Raw genomic sequence first — 15,581 nt, 5'->3', positions numbered from 1 at the left:
AAATTTCTACTTATAGAAATCTGCAGAGAATAATACAGATGATACCTGTGCTGCAGGAACTGATGGCTGTTCAGCTTCTATAAGGAAGTCATGACTTCTCCCAAAGAAATACTTAAAGTGCAAATTGAAATGGTCTTTATGACTAAGGATACATGAATGGGTTTATTAAATCCCTTATATTTCCAGGATATTTAGGCTCTTAATTTCAGTGTAAACAAGGATTTCACAAGGGTGGAGCTATACCATTTCCACTTATTTGTGAATAAGTAGAATTTTTAAAAAAGCATGTACCAACTTAAATAATAACTGACTGCATTTTATTTAACCAAAATAAATAAAGACACATGTATCTTCAATTTAACATACAGTGGGAAAGGCAGAAGAGTCTAAATCTTTAATCAGTTATAAGTTAATCTTAGGAACCAGAGGCCTGAAATATTTCCAGGGAACTGAATACAAAACTGTGTAGCACTGATTATTCATACAAAAAGTTAGACTGCTTTGAGAGATTTTCATATGGCTTTTTAAGAAGCAAGCTTTAATGTAGAAAAAGTCACAGCCAAGAGCTGGAATACATGCGTAAACTGTTCTTAAAAAGATTGAGAGGTGACTCAATTGACATTTTCCAACACCAGTTCCCCTTTCAGTTGGTATTACATAAATTTCACTGGAAGGCATTTGTAGGTGGACATGCAGTCATACTGTACAACATAGCTTCAGAAGTAGATGGGCATCACTTGAGTTTCTCAGAAATGAGTAGTAAGGACAGCCCACAGTTCCCCTCTAAACTTCTCAGTCTCTCAGACAGAGGAATCAAAAAATCCTCCTGGGAAATAGTAATTCTATGCCAGGAGCCAAGAGGCATTTTAAGTTCTAGTGGGATTACAATTTTCTCAATTCAGTTCAAATTCTGTCACGCTGTCGTGTTAGTTCAGGCTCTCCCATTCATCTGAACTAGCTGTCTATTGACCTGTCCTGACCAGAAAGGTTTGAAAGTTTGCTCTCCAGTCCCACAGGGACTAGTTTGCACTACACCAGTGCTCCTCCTATATTTATTTATCTGGACATACATCTACCTACATAGGCACCTGGACCTGCAAACTGAAGCATAGCTCTTGAAGCCAATGTAGATGTAACACGTGGTGAAACACTTGGATACAGTCCACACCTCAAACATGGTTTAGTCCTGAATTATTTAGCTGCTGATTTTACAAGGCAGTGTCCAGATCTACCCATTTATAAACTCTTCCTCCACTGGAGAACTCCAGTTGTTGTAGCTTTCAGCTGGAGGATGTACTGCACTGCTTAACGATAATGCAATGTCTCTCCAGCACCCGGGGTGCATCCTGTACTCCTCTATGCTTCGCTCTTCAAGGCTCAGACAAGGGAAGAAAAAAAATCAAATATAATTTCTATAGCTGTTTTCTGCAACATTTTTAAAAACAGCTTCAGGAAATGCATAACAGAATATATATGAGATGGGTAATAAAATAGGTTTAACACTTTAAGGGATGACAATTATATTCTTTGCATGCAAAGCTACTTATTGTATTGTACATCCTTCTAGTTTCTAGTGCAAGATAGGAAGCTTTTCTAAATCACATTCCACAAATAGATATCTGATTATTAGATTTGTCTTATCATTCCAATATAAAACATTTAAAGTTTAACTTCATTGCTCTGAGAAATTGTGAGTTCTGCCTTATTCAGGGATAACACTTGAGCTTTTAGAAGCTGACATATAAGGCTTGAAATATACAGTTGGAAATCTAGTCTGAAGTTTAGTCTCTGGAAAATTACCCCTTCAGTGGCAATCCAAGTGTTCTTACAAGGTATGTTCCAAGGGCATCACATAAAGGACAACTGTATAGCTCTCATGTGCCCTAGTTTCTACCATAAGCACTTATTTACAGATATCAGTCTACTAATATAAATGTACTGACAACTAGAACATAGTAATATTACTTTGGAAACAAATAAATAAACTTTTTTTTTTATTTATACGTGAAAAACATTATAAAAATTGCTAGACTGTAAAAACTTCTTGTAACAAAATTATGATCTTGAAAAAGTAGTGCTTTTTGGGAGAGAATTTTTAGTTGCTGACATCATTCTTGTCCACTGAGGACAGAAACTGTCCAAAGACAACCAACATACAAATTATATGGTATCACATTTTTATATATTTGGAACTCTAGTCCTACACTTCTGAAAGTAATGAGGGTTTTGCAACTGCCTTCAGTAGAAATGAAGTCCACGCCTGAATGAGGAGAGATTATTTTAGTAATATGAAGAATCTTAATCTGTATTATATATCCATGCACTGTATATCAGTAAGGTAAACAGGATGAGATGTGAGCTTTGGCTCTTGTCATTTTATGTATGTTAGAAGCTTTTACTAATTAATCCCAGGCTAGATGTATGTGCTTTTTAAAACTTTTGGGTACTGGTGTGATTAAAACTCAGCCAGGTTAATCTATACCGTACCCAGTTTTAATAAATATCAGATCCAAATATTTTAATAGTTTTTTTAGCTGCTGTTAGAGAACTTATGGGTGGGAAAATAAATTTGAAAGAGTAGCTAGGATGTTTTCTAAGTTCAGAAACCAAGCTTTTGTAATGGTAGGACAACAAAATATGTTCTGTACAGACTAATATTATCAATTCAAAAGCAAGATTAAAAGAAGCAAACACTTTTCAAGAGCTTAGGTCTCCCGCACCCATATATAGATAATTAAAAAATCAATCTTGTTTCCAGAATTTGCTGAGCACTGAACAGCAGTAACAGACACCAGTGGGACCTGAGAGATGCTCAACACTTCAGAAGATTCAGACCAGGCACCTAAAGATGAATTGAAGGCCTCATTTGCATGCAGATATTTTTAAGAGTATAGCCAAATCTCTAATAAATTCTTAGGGCATCACTAATTGTAGTAAAAAGCTCCAGTACACATCACCGTGGCCTCTCTAGAGTTTATGGTTAAGTTTTATAGTAGTAACTATAGAACAGTGCTTTTTATGTAGGTTAAAAGGATTAAATATAGTATCAAACATATACTTCTTTTCATGGTTTGCCATAATCCTTCCAAATCAGAGCCACCCATTTTGTTTTACTCTACATATATATTTTTTTTTAAAAAGGACTGAAAGAGAAGTGGTTTTGCTTGACAATGGGTTTTGACAGAGAAGCCTACATTCCAGGTGTGAAAACACATTTGTGAGGAACGTTAAACGTAACAGAATCATGGAACTGTCGAGTTGGGAGGTCACCTCTTGAGATTGTCTAGTCCACCTCCCTGCTAAAACAAGGTCAGCCAGATCAGGTTGCTTAGGGCTGTGTCCAGTCCAACTTTTGAACATGTCCAAGGATGGAGACTCCACAACCTTTGTGAGCAAAACATATCTTATCTCTGGGCAAGCATATCTCACTGTGTTTGCAATGCCATGTTTGAGGTTAAAATATATAGCTTTAAAAAGATAATATATAGAGACATATATCTTTCATCTGAGAACAATATCATGCAGTGAAATCTTGACCAGGAGAATTCAAATATAGCTTCAGAACTACTTGTTAAAAACTTTAATGGTAAAAAGACTGTTCTATCCAGAGAAGTGCACTTCTGTTAGATGCCCATATAGAGACATTATTAGTGTCTATAAATTTTTCCTACCAACCATTCATTTAGCATTTCACATTCTGTTAAAAAAAAAAAAAAAAAGACTAGTTAGAAAAGAACATTTTAATTTTGTGGTAAATCAGAATGACTATAAGAGATTTGCTCTATTCCAAGTCACAGTATGAAAGGAAAGCTGGGTAAAGCAAGTGTTATTTAACACTAAATAATTTCATTTCCATGACTTCATCGGACTTACATATCAGCTATTCAGAAAATAGTCCCAAAGAGAGTCTTTAATTTAAACTGTCTGATGTTCTTTTGGCAGTTGTAGGGAAACCAAGAGATTTGTTCTCCAGAAAACTTGGACATAGTTTCAGATGAAAGAAAAGGGGGGAGGTGGATTGGGTTGGTTTTTTTTAAGGTGGACTTCACTGCAAGTTATTCAGTTGCTGTCAAACAAACAGTATTTTTTCTGGAAATGATTATAATTAACTATCATACTTCTTTCAAAAAAGGCTACTACCTTTTAAATAGCAGGAAATGTCCCCTGTCCACAAAAGCTAACATGCAGTGAAATTAATAAATACCATACCTCTTTCTGAAAGCAATTTTTATTCACAGAATTCAGTGGAATTAAATGTGTTAGAAATAATTTTCCCAAACTCAATCCTTTGCTTCAAGCTATAACTCAGATATACTCTCAGAAAAGGGCATAATGAAAATGTGAATAAATAAATATTGATTTGACATAGCAAAATAAAGCTCCCTTTGACTGGCTGGAGACAGAAATACTTTCAGATAAGTCTTCATAAGCTTCTTCAGGAAATGAGTTCTAGAAATGGTGTTTACTGAAAGGTAAATGCTGCTAAGAAAAGTACTGACCCCTATTCAAAGTTTCTTTCAAAGCCAATTGTGTATTCTTTTCACTGTCCCTAGGTTTGGAAAAAGTGCCAAAAGACCTTCCTCCTGACACAACTCTGCTGGACTTACAGAACAACAAAATCACTGAAATTAAAGAAGGAGATTTCAAGAACGTGAAGAATCTTCATGTAAGTGTATAAATGAACAAACATTTACCAAAAAAAAAGGGGGGGGAGGGGAAGAGAAAATATGATTTTGGCCTGGTACTCAGGTTTTTAAGGAAAACTGATTAACTGCTCTGTGATCTTTCTCCACCAGTCCAGACTACTTATTTACTTTCCCATTCCTCTCCTGCAAACTTACTTCTCATACCACAGAAGTTTCTCATCTCATTTCAGCTATTCATACCCGTGTTCTGTCCATTCAGTCCCCTGGTCTCCACCATAACTTCTCTCACTTATTTATTTACATTTTCAGTCCCTTTGGCATAGTGTCTATTTCTATTTAAAAAGCAGATCCATCTCAACCCTTCCACCTCCAATATTCCAATATTACTGTATTCCTTCCCCTCCCAACTCTGAGCTCACAGAAATTTGTTTATACCGTGTTTGTCAGCAGTTTTTCTATACTAATTTTAGTTTGAGTCTTTTCAAATCAATCTTCTGCCCCCTGCACTACAATGAAGATGTGTTTTTGCAATAACCTTCTCCTAGCAAAACTCCATCCTCATCCTCCTTTACCTGCCAGTCTCTTCCAACACTGCTGTCTGTTTTCCTCTTTGCTGAAATATTTTCCTTCCCTGGTTTCTGTGACTGCTTTTTTCTCTGGTTCACCTCTTCTTTTCCAAGTTTCCATCAGACAACTACCTTCCTCTGTTTCCAAATTTTTGTTTCTCTGTCTGAGGTCCTCCTCCTTTATTTCTATACTTTTCATCAACATCTTAAAATTCATACCTCATAGTCTTGCCTCAATTTTGTTGAAATATCTCTTTCTTTCCAAATCAGAAAAAGGCTATTACTTCTCTGCCTTTGAAAGTAATACCTCGACTCAGGCATATTTCTGAAATATTAATTTTCTAGCCTTTCACCAACTCAATTTATTCTGGGTATTATTCCATTTGATCTTTTTTGATTATAACCAGTATAATCTACTTGGCTTTGCTTTCCTGGCTCTTCACAGCCTCTTTCTATTCTATTGTTTTCATTCACAACCAAGAAGCCAACTGCCACTTTTTATCCATTCATTATGCCAATGCCGTCACCTTAACAATCACTGTTTCAAAGAGAAGTTTGCATTCAGGCACTTATAATTGGAGAAAAAAAAATAATCCTATCAACATTTATTTCCTTAATTACTTGCAAATTCTCTCTTAAATTTTTGTTTTAATGCAACATCAAGAAGACAAGTTTTAAAAAAATTCTTGGAATAGGCACAATGCCAGGCTGTCCATAGTGGAGGGACCTCCTCCATGAGTAAATCATGACGAGGTTCATGTTACCTAATTTTAGCATGGATGTCTATACCTGAGCTAGTTACACAGATAACCTCTGGAGTCAACACAGAGAAGAAGGTATTTCTATGACACATTTCATCTGACTTGGTTTTAGAACGAGAAGACTTGTGCCCTAGAATTCTTTTTGATTCCTCTGTTTCGCTACTGAATGGATTGGACACCCTAATTCCTGCCCCATGTGTTTTAATTTTATTCTACCTTTGAGAGGAGTCCTGTGTTCTTAGGGAAGATCATCTGCAAGGTGCGAAAAAGGAGAAAAGTCTCATCAGTGAAATTAATCTTTTTGCAGTCCTTCTGTATGATACTGCATGAAAAGAATCCAAGCATAGTATTGCGGATGAAAAACACTGATCCCCATGACTTCTGCCTACCTGGCACTCAGCTCAGGTCTCTGCTATACATCCTGCTGTGAGTTAAGCTGTTGTGAACTATGTCATCTCATAGAGGTTAACTCTATGGATTATTTTTTTTTCTTTCTTTTATTACAGTAGATATAATTTAATAGCAAATTTAACAGGTAATTCTTCGGGGAAGAGAATATTTGTTTATCTTGCTCCCAAAAGTATCCTGTACATGCTTAGGGGCCAGCGGAAATCATACAGAAGAGTGACAACCGTAACATACGTTTTAACAAATTACTTTCAAAACAATACAGTTTTCCTGGATTTACTCAAGAACACGAAACGATCCTCTCATCTCCTCCCCAAAATAATAATTTAGTCATGCAGTACATTTATGTAACTAGGCACCATCTTTAGTCTCAGCAGGCATCATTCTTATTCTTGTGTAATATCTGGGAATGATTCCCATTCCCAACCTTACAATTAAATATTCTTCAGAGTCATAGTGAAAAGGGAATATTGTTTTTAGATAAATGTAACTGAAAAGCTTTGTTGTTGACAGAACTCCACTGTCACTTTTGTTTTAAGGAAGTATATGTGTGTGCGAGAGAGAGATATATATAAATATATATAATGTATATGCTTTTTAATTGTAATCCCACACATGGTTTTTATTAGTGTTACACTTGACAGTGTGATGTTCAAAAGTTTCTAGACTTCTTAGACTATTCTAAACCTTCTTTTACTCTACTAAAACAGGAATATTTACATAAATTATTACTACTATTTTTTCAAAATCTAAAAGTATCAGCAACTGCAGTTACCTTTTGCATGAAATGATCACTTAAGGGAACAATTCCTTAAACATTAATTTTCATAGATCTTGAAAAAAAATGAACAGTGTATTCAGTTTATTCCTTTTGAATATTCCTTTTAAATTCCTTCTTAGTTCCTACAGACATCACCAACCCCAGGTGTAATGGTTTTAGAAGAGATTTTCCTGAGCAAGTTGGGTTGAACCTAAAGTTCAACTTGTACTGAAAACCAGACAAAGTAAGGAGAAAAGAAACTTTCTGTGGCTTCTCTCTCAGCACAAATGTAACTGCTTATGCTGAGTGAAAAAAAGAAATGAAAGAATAGTAATTAGTACCTGCAAAAATATTCTTTGTATCAGAAAAAACTTCCTGAGTAGGTAAAAGAGCAGTTAAAATTTGCAGCTGTGGAAATATGGCAAGCAATTAGAAAAGGACACAACTCAGGGAATATTTATCTGCAAATAATAGATGCCTGCCAGAAAACACCAGAGTCAACAGTTCTGGTACACTTGATATTTTTATAGTTTTAAATTTATCCTGGAAAAAGTGGCTAAACTATTAAAGTTGTACTATAAAAACTCAGTGAGATTTCACACTATTTAAAAATGAAAGATAAGAACTATTTTTTACCAGAGGATTTGGGAGAATAGGGACAAAATTCAAGACAGTCTTTTTTTAGGGCCGAGGACTGAGTTTTGCGGTTTCAGGAAACTGCCTGATATTGTGTAAAAAACTTGCTTAGGATTTAGACCTGTGGCAAAACAATCAGCGAGGTGCTGTTGGAGAAGCCAGGAAAAAAAAATCTTCTATGAAACTGTCAGGATTTTCCAGGCAGACTGACACTTCTGGACAGAGTACAGTACTTTGACCCCATGGACGCAATAAAGAATCCAAAACACTACATGAAGAAGCCTTCATGCAGAGTGAAGGAGGAGTCTACAAAAACAGCACATGGAGTTGCATGTTGTGTGGCAAAGCCGAAGCAAACCAGCATAACGCCTGGCACTTGGAAAAAGAGGTAACAGAAACTACTATTAGATCACTGTATGAACATCACAAACAACAGAACAGTGACTGCGGGCTTTTCCAACAGGAATTTTGCAATGGCACAGTGTTAGTACAGCAAAAGAAGATGGATGTGCCACTGGTTTGAAATCAAACAGAACATCGTTTCTTAATTTAAGCTGGCGGAACTATGCAAAGCCATGGTCCCGCATACAACAGTGCTAAAACCAGTTCTACTGATATTGAAAAAAAAGACCTGAAAGAAAAGACATAAAAGATTTAAACTTGGAGCTTAAGGTTATGACCATATCCACACCGAGGGATTGTCAACACGAAATGTCCGGGCAAATAAACTGAAACACACTTTGTAGTAATATCAAGTGGAAAAATAATGTATTACGTTGGCAAAGTTTCATGCACTTTTTTTTTTTTTTTAATCAAAAGAAGGCTCCCTATGGAACAACAAGTGCCCAGATTAACTGAAGAAAAGTCTAAGAACATCTTCCAGGGATACAGAAAAGCTCTTAAAAGATCAAAAAATATTAATGAAAGAACACAGTCTTCTAATGACTCATTACAGCTTCAGTTCCCTTTTCCCAGACGTAATTAAAAGAGATGTTAAATAAAGATAATGCTCTGCAAATCACAGAATGAAGAATCAGTAACCACCGGCATACTGTAAAAAAACAGAGACAGATATGTCCGTCCAGTTTCTACGTCTGAACTCAATTCCCACTATCATCAATGACAGACATTCTTAACAGGACTGAGACATACCGTTTTTTAAATGTTTTGTTTCCACTTGGTGTGGCTGTAGGTTTCTAACAAATATTCTGAGTAAAAAAAGATGTTGATCTTTCTGAAATGCAGCACTCCCTCAGAGCACACGCATTTCCTCAGACTCTTCTTTGCGTTGTGCTTAACACACAATGAAATTTTCCACTGAAACAAGCCAAATGCAACACAAAACACACATGCAAAAGATGCAAATGTGCAAAGGGTAAAGATCTTTTCATGTGAGGAAAACAACAGAAGAAAATACTCCGAGGTCCTTAAAATTTTGGAGAGAGTCAGCATACTAAGCTAATGAAAAAGGACATTTTACACAGTACAACAATAAAATGCCCAATTGTGATAAAATAGATGACCCAAATGCTTGCCTCAGTAGGCAAAGACAGGGTTGAAAGATTCTATAGAACTTTAGAGCGTTAGGATTATTTATTGTTGGAGCAGGAAAATGTAGAGCCAGCTGTTCCCTGGTCATCTGTGCAAGTCGTGTTACACAATACTTATCCGTGAGAGTTCATACTCCATGCAAACTCGATCCGCAGCAGGCTGCTTGGCTTCGCGGGGTTATTCAACAAGGTGCTGTGGATGTGATCAAACAGCTCTCCACAGTCATCTTTCATTTGCACTGACAGGCGGTTGTTTCAATGCCTTGCCTTCTCCTTCCCTCACAGTTCATTCATCTCTTCCCTCTTGTTTCTATGTCATCCCTTTTTTCCTTGGCTTTCTTAGCTGTGTCCACTTGATCCTAAGTTTGGTAAAGTTACTACCAAACCCTACCGAAGACTTTAAGTAAGAACAAATAAAGAATAATTCCACCGTCATGTTTTATTACACCTTTGCCCTTTTCCTGCCCTAACTGTAGATCAGAGGGCCTTCAGGAGACATAACATCTGGAATTCTGTTCAGAGACCTCCCTGGATCCAGGCACTCTTGGTTCCTTCGAGTTTACGAATGTTTATGATTTTTTAAATTAATTTAAAAACGAGTGCTTATGTTGTAGAATTCTGTCTCTTGGTATAACACAATTAGAGAAAAAAGTCAAGTTCTGTTTTATATATATTTTGGTGTTCTTTGTTGTTGGTTTTGGTTTTTTTTTTCCTTTTTTCAAAGTGTACATCCAGTCCTAAAAATTTGGCAGAAAATCTGGACTATATGTCTACGTTATGAGTATGACTTAACAACTAAAACCATAAGGCAAACAAAAAAAGCCAAATTTATTATTATTTTTATTTGGAAGCCTGACTCCTGAGCTTACAGTTCTTAAGGCATTACTGTTCCTAGCAGAACTGTAATAAAAAACAGGTAATAATGGAATATATAACCCAGGAAATTAAAGAAATTCCATTGGGCAGCAGATTGACTTTTCAGTTTAAACCCTGAAGGACACATGCATCATTAAAGATTTGATGTTAGGTAAGAGTACCAGCCCCAGCTGGCAAAACAGATGTATCACCATGTATTATGTCTGATAACAATTTGCTCATCATTTTACAGTTCACTTCTGATTTTGGCAAGGCTCTCACTTTAACCTACTCTAATCTAAGAAGAACGGAAGTAGGGCTGAAAACCCCTCAGAACAATCTCCTGAGATTTTCACATAATGAAGTTGCATTAAAAAAAAAAAAAAATACAGTCCCCTGCTCAACACCCCTAGAGACAGGGCAAAAATTCTAAGTTTTGGTAACCCCAAGAACAAACCTATGCTAGTTCCTACACGATTCTACACACTCCCTCTGCAGTTTGTCAGGGTGTATTTTGACAAAAGCCTGCCAACAAGTGTTCCAAAATTTTTCTGAATTGTGAATCCTCCTTTTTGTTTTGGGAATAAATATTTGAGGTAGAAACCAGGCCAGAGGGAGCTAAATGGCCAGACTCCCACTGACTTCAACTGAGCCAACATCTATTCCTGTCATACAGTGATTTTTTTTTTCCTTACTACACTAATATCAGAGGTGTTTCAGTAAAAAGTAAGCCATCTTTGGAGCAAAACTTTGATTTTTTTTCTTTAAGCACTGCGCAAACTGCTAGTCATGATAAGGTAGTCTATAGGTATTACCCCAGTGCCATATTATAGCAGAGTCAGCGTTTACAGTGCAATGTTTACACGCTATATATGACAAGGGAGGTTTATCTCCAGCAAATGAGGATGGAAGATAATTTTTCTCTTATCCATAGGCAATAGCTATGAATCCTCTAAGCCTGACTAAGTGATGACTAATACTTGGTGTATTTGTGCCTCTTTGTTTTCTCTTTCTTGCTTGCTTCTTTTCTTACCTGTAACTAAATATCTTAGCACCCATACCAAGTCATGCTGAAAGCTGTGCATTGGTGGGTTCAGCCTTTTCTATTGCGTATTGGTGATAAGCTTCAAATTTTTTTTATTTTATTTTATTGGGGGGGGAGTAAATTTATTTTAAAAGAAATATCCTTTTCTCCACCAAAAATGGAAGTGTGGAAGAAGACAGATTTTTGAATAAAACTACCAATTCCTGTGACTCTGTTTCTTCTGTGTTTCTTCTGTCTGTGACTCTGTTTCTTCAGTCTGCCAAATCGTTCCATACTGGTAGCATTTCAAGACCGTGGCCAAGGGCTCCAGCACTTTAAGCGTTTCCAGGTTGACCCCTATTTTTCCCTCCACGTACTCCCCATAAAAAATTTTTACATATCCTTTGACAAGGTGAATATAATGCCCCATCATGCCATCTGGGCTTTATTCAGGATCGTTAGGCCATGTGGCATGTTTTTGCCTAACATCCCTTCCTCAATAGCACTGCCTGCAGATGTTTTCCCTAGGTTTTTCTCCTCTAGTTCCTGTTTTCACTGACCTCTAAATTCCCCTGAGTTTTCCATTTTATTTTATTTTGTTTTGTTTTAACTTTTGTTACATGCAAACCATACGGGGCACATTCTGAGGAAAGTAAACAGCAGTGCTCCAAGGCTAATAACTTCATTCTTTAAGTCCTGCATATAATAGAGTTATTGTGAAGTGGGAAAGGAACCCAGGGGTTATGGCTTGCCAGGTGCTATGCTGGTGTGTTATCCTCATCACTTGCTGTTGCTCTGGGAGACGGTAAAACTGTAAAACTTCTCTTGCAAATACTAGTGTGTGGGTTTATTATTTTTTTTTTCTTTACAGCTGCGCAACAGCGTGGAAAAATAGTCCCGGTTTAAAATACCGGGAGCAGGGACCTGCAGAGTGGGGTGTAAGTGGGAATTGATATTCTCGTACAAAAAAATGTTTAAAACTACAGGCTTGTGATACCTTCCCACTTTATACTGCTATACATAAGTTCCCACTGTGAAATCGGTATTTTTAAGCATACCTTTGATAGATACCATCATTTCTAAGTGAGAAACTTTCTGAATGTTTGAATGAAACAAGTTCTGTGTGTTTCCCCAAGATAACATTTTCATATTCAGGAGAAAGCATTGGGAAAGCAGAACAGATTAATCCTAGATACCCAGATAATTTCTGGTTTTGGTCAGAACTATCAGTTCTGCTCAGAAGAGCTGTAACAATCCTCTTAACATCGACTACTCAGAGAATATTTACATTGCAGTGCCTAGCTGAATGTATATCTATCTATTTCCTGCAAGAAATATTTCACATCAGGTCATCAGCTGTCATAATCATAGCCCAAACATTTTTTATCTAAAAGGCAACAAATTTAAAAAAAAAAAAAGAAAAAGAAAAAGAAAAAGAAAAAGAAAAAGAAAAAGAAAAAGAAAAAAAGATAAGGCAGACTTTTAACTGGAATAAATGACCAAGCAGTACAAAGCAGGATGCAGGATAAAAATGTCAAGTGCTGATAAGATCAGTCTAAACTCATTGAATGTTGACTTAGAGATCTATGGAAAAGAAAGAAATCCATGGTAAAATTAAGACAAAAAAAAAAAAAAAGGAAGAATGTAATTAGCAGTAGCACATTCAGTTATTGAATTATTATGATAAAAACAATGAAAGAGATTCATCTGCATAATTCAAGCTGTACCCCTCATAATAGCTGGGATTGTTTCCCATGTCCTAATAGTGTGCACACAGCTGTGTTACGCTATGCTTTAGCATCTACATCTGTATCACGCTTCTGGCAATGATGACTCAGGAAACCACACCCCATTTGTACCCTATGTGTTCTCATGGAGGTTCTTATAGCTCAGGCTCAAATAAAAGAGACTTGGGGCCATGGCTTCCACTGACCAATATATTTATTTTGGGAGAGGCTTATTGTTAAGGAAATACTCTGCTGAACTGTGAGTGACCTTTTCTACCTCCTCTTGCAAATGTGTTATTGCTAGCTAGCATACAAAATTGAAACCAGATATGCTCAGCTTTATGCATACTCAGCAAAACCACATACAGAACACGCTGCTTGCTTTGCTCATGATGGTCTGCAAGAGGAGTCCATTAGGGGAAAAAACACACATCCAATACCATTTTACACTATCTTCTCACCTCTTTTTCAGTTTTCATGATAGAGAGGTGGTGTCATAGATGTGGATACACTTCTTGGCACTGCTTTAATACCGAATTGATTGTGGAACGAGCTGAATGCTCAATTTTCCTTTAAGAAGCAGACTGAAGTGTAATTCTGAAAGTATTAAGAGTGTGTTAAAATACCCTGAATCATAACCATAGTATTTGTAATATAAAAATTTGTGGTTTAGCAGCAACTGTTGTCTTCTGTTTCTGAAAATAGCATAACAGTTAGTGAACAAAGATGTTCTACAGCTATACTCTAGTATTAAATGTAAATAGATATTGATACAACCCATTCTACCTAATTCGTTGCACAAACATGCAGCACTGTAAGTCTAATGAGTAGACACCAAGCAGATGAAATTATAAGATTAATTCTCGTATGTATCATATCTGAAAACCTTTCCATTAGCTGCATTACTGTTCTGACAGTAACAGGGCTCTCTTCTCCATTTTTTGTGTCATGATTGGTTGATCAAAAAGAGAGTTAGCAATAATGTAAAATTTCAGAGGAATACGGGGACCACCTATAACAGGTGACAGAGCTTTTATGGAGGCCTTTCTCTCCTGACAGTATGAAGAGCTAATTTGATTAGAGCTACCCTGAGTCTAGATACCACAACTGTGAGAACTAGATTAGGCACCTACTTAGTAGACAAAATGAATACAGTCCATGATCCGTAACTGCAGGACTTAGAGTATGACACTTCACATTGCTCCCCTTCCACACCGAGTTATGCTTACAAAAACAATAGCTTATATCTGTGCAAAAAAAGAGGTTATTATCAGACAGAAGTCTAATAAGTGCAGTCTGTAAGACTAGCAGCAAAGAGGTGATGACATACATATTTTTATTAAGCGAGGCTGTGCCTTCACTGTATTGAGTCACAGAACTTTCTGTTCAGGAGAAACTGGTTAGGACAGTTGTGTGATGATTGGTAAGGTATAAAAGTATCCTCAGAATAAATGAAACCAGGAAAAAAAAAAAGCAACTAAAAATGATAATGTTGGTTTTATGTGAATGACTTGTTCTTCGCGGCTTTCAAGTGGGAGGGTTGTACTTATTCTTGCATATAAATTATGGATGTTAACAGAAGCTGTGTATACCTCAGCAATGAAATAACACTTGTATATGTAATGTAGGCTTTGTTTACCTTTCACTGCTTTCAGAAGTTCTTAATCTTTTTGTTTTAGTACCTCATTGCATTTTCTTCAGCTCACTAGATTGGCCATCAAAAGACACTAGAAAAAAATAACCAGTTTTTAATGTTTAATTCCTAAAATAATTTCTCTAGTGGTCACCTGAGATCTCCTTCATTATTACTCCACAGGCATTGATCCTTGTTAACAACAAAATCAGCAAAATAAGCCCGTTAGCTTTTGCTCCTCTGAAGAAACTGGAAAGACTTTACCTGTCCAAGAACAACCTGAAGGAACTCCCAGAAAACATGCCGAAGTCTCTTCAGGAGATACGGGCTCATGAGAACGAGATCTCGAAGTTGAGGAAAGCTGTCTTTAACGGACTGAATCAAGTGATTGTCTTAGGTACGAGCATGAGAAATTATAACAAAATCAACTCAGTGTTTTTTCAAGATGTTGTTTTTAGTTCAATCAGTGATTTTATGTAGAAAGCCAAGAAATGCTCCAATAAGTTGTACCTCCAAATTAGCTTTGAGCTGAAGGATATAGGTACCTACACTGCAGCACAGCTCACGACCATGTTTTGTTGGCAGAACTAGGCACCAATCCAATCAAGAGTTCAGGCATTGAAAACGGAGCTTTTCAGGGGATGAAGAGGCTCTCCTACATCCGTATCGCAGACACCAACATTACCAGCATCCCAAAAGGTAAGAAATTCAATGAATGTTTCAGAGATTTGTACAGGTATAATACAGTGACTTCTAGTCAGCTGGGGAAAAAAAAAAAAAAAGATTACAGAAGCCTTTTGAGTCAGTCCTTAGAGTTTCCATTACTTGACTACTTCATTTTCTGGTCTGTTGACTTTTATTAGTTTGGAAAATTTGGGTTTCTGTTATGAGACCCTCCACAAGAGGTGCACTTACAAAACCCAGCCAGTTTATGTTATTTTACTTTTCTTATCTCCTAGCTGAAATATAGCGAGGAAGAATGTTTTCATCCTCCAACCCTGTTTTGTGAGCCTGA

At 36.6% G+C, this 15,581-nt stretch overlaps 1 protein-coding gene across 1 annotated transcript in view; it reads left to right on the top strand.

The window, feature by feature from the left end:
* DCN (decorin) overlaps nt 1–15,581 on the top strand; it is a 41,312-nt gene that overhangs the window by 17,162 nt on the left and 8,569 nt on the right. The window contains exons 3-5 of the mRNA XM_082495698.1: nt 4,554–4,666; nt 14,750–14,963; nt 15,152–15,265. Of these exons, the coding sequence (XP_082351824.1) occupies nt 4,554–4,666; nt 14,750–14,963; nt 15,152–15,265 (441 nt within the window). The remainder of the gene's footprint in view (nt 1–4,553; nt 4,667–14,749; nt 14,964–15,151; nt 15,266–15,581) is intronic.

Source organism: Vanellus vanellus (genome assembly GCF_965231255.1).
Source record: "Vanellus vanellus genome assembly, chromosome: 1".
In the NCBI taxonomy this organism is placed as follows: Eukaryota; Metazoa; Chordata; class Aves; order Charadriiformes; family Charadriidae; genus Vanellus; species Vanellus vanellus.
Note: the sequence above shows the minus strand (reverse complement) of the source record. Positions and strands in the feature narration are given on the sequence as shown.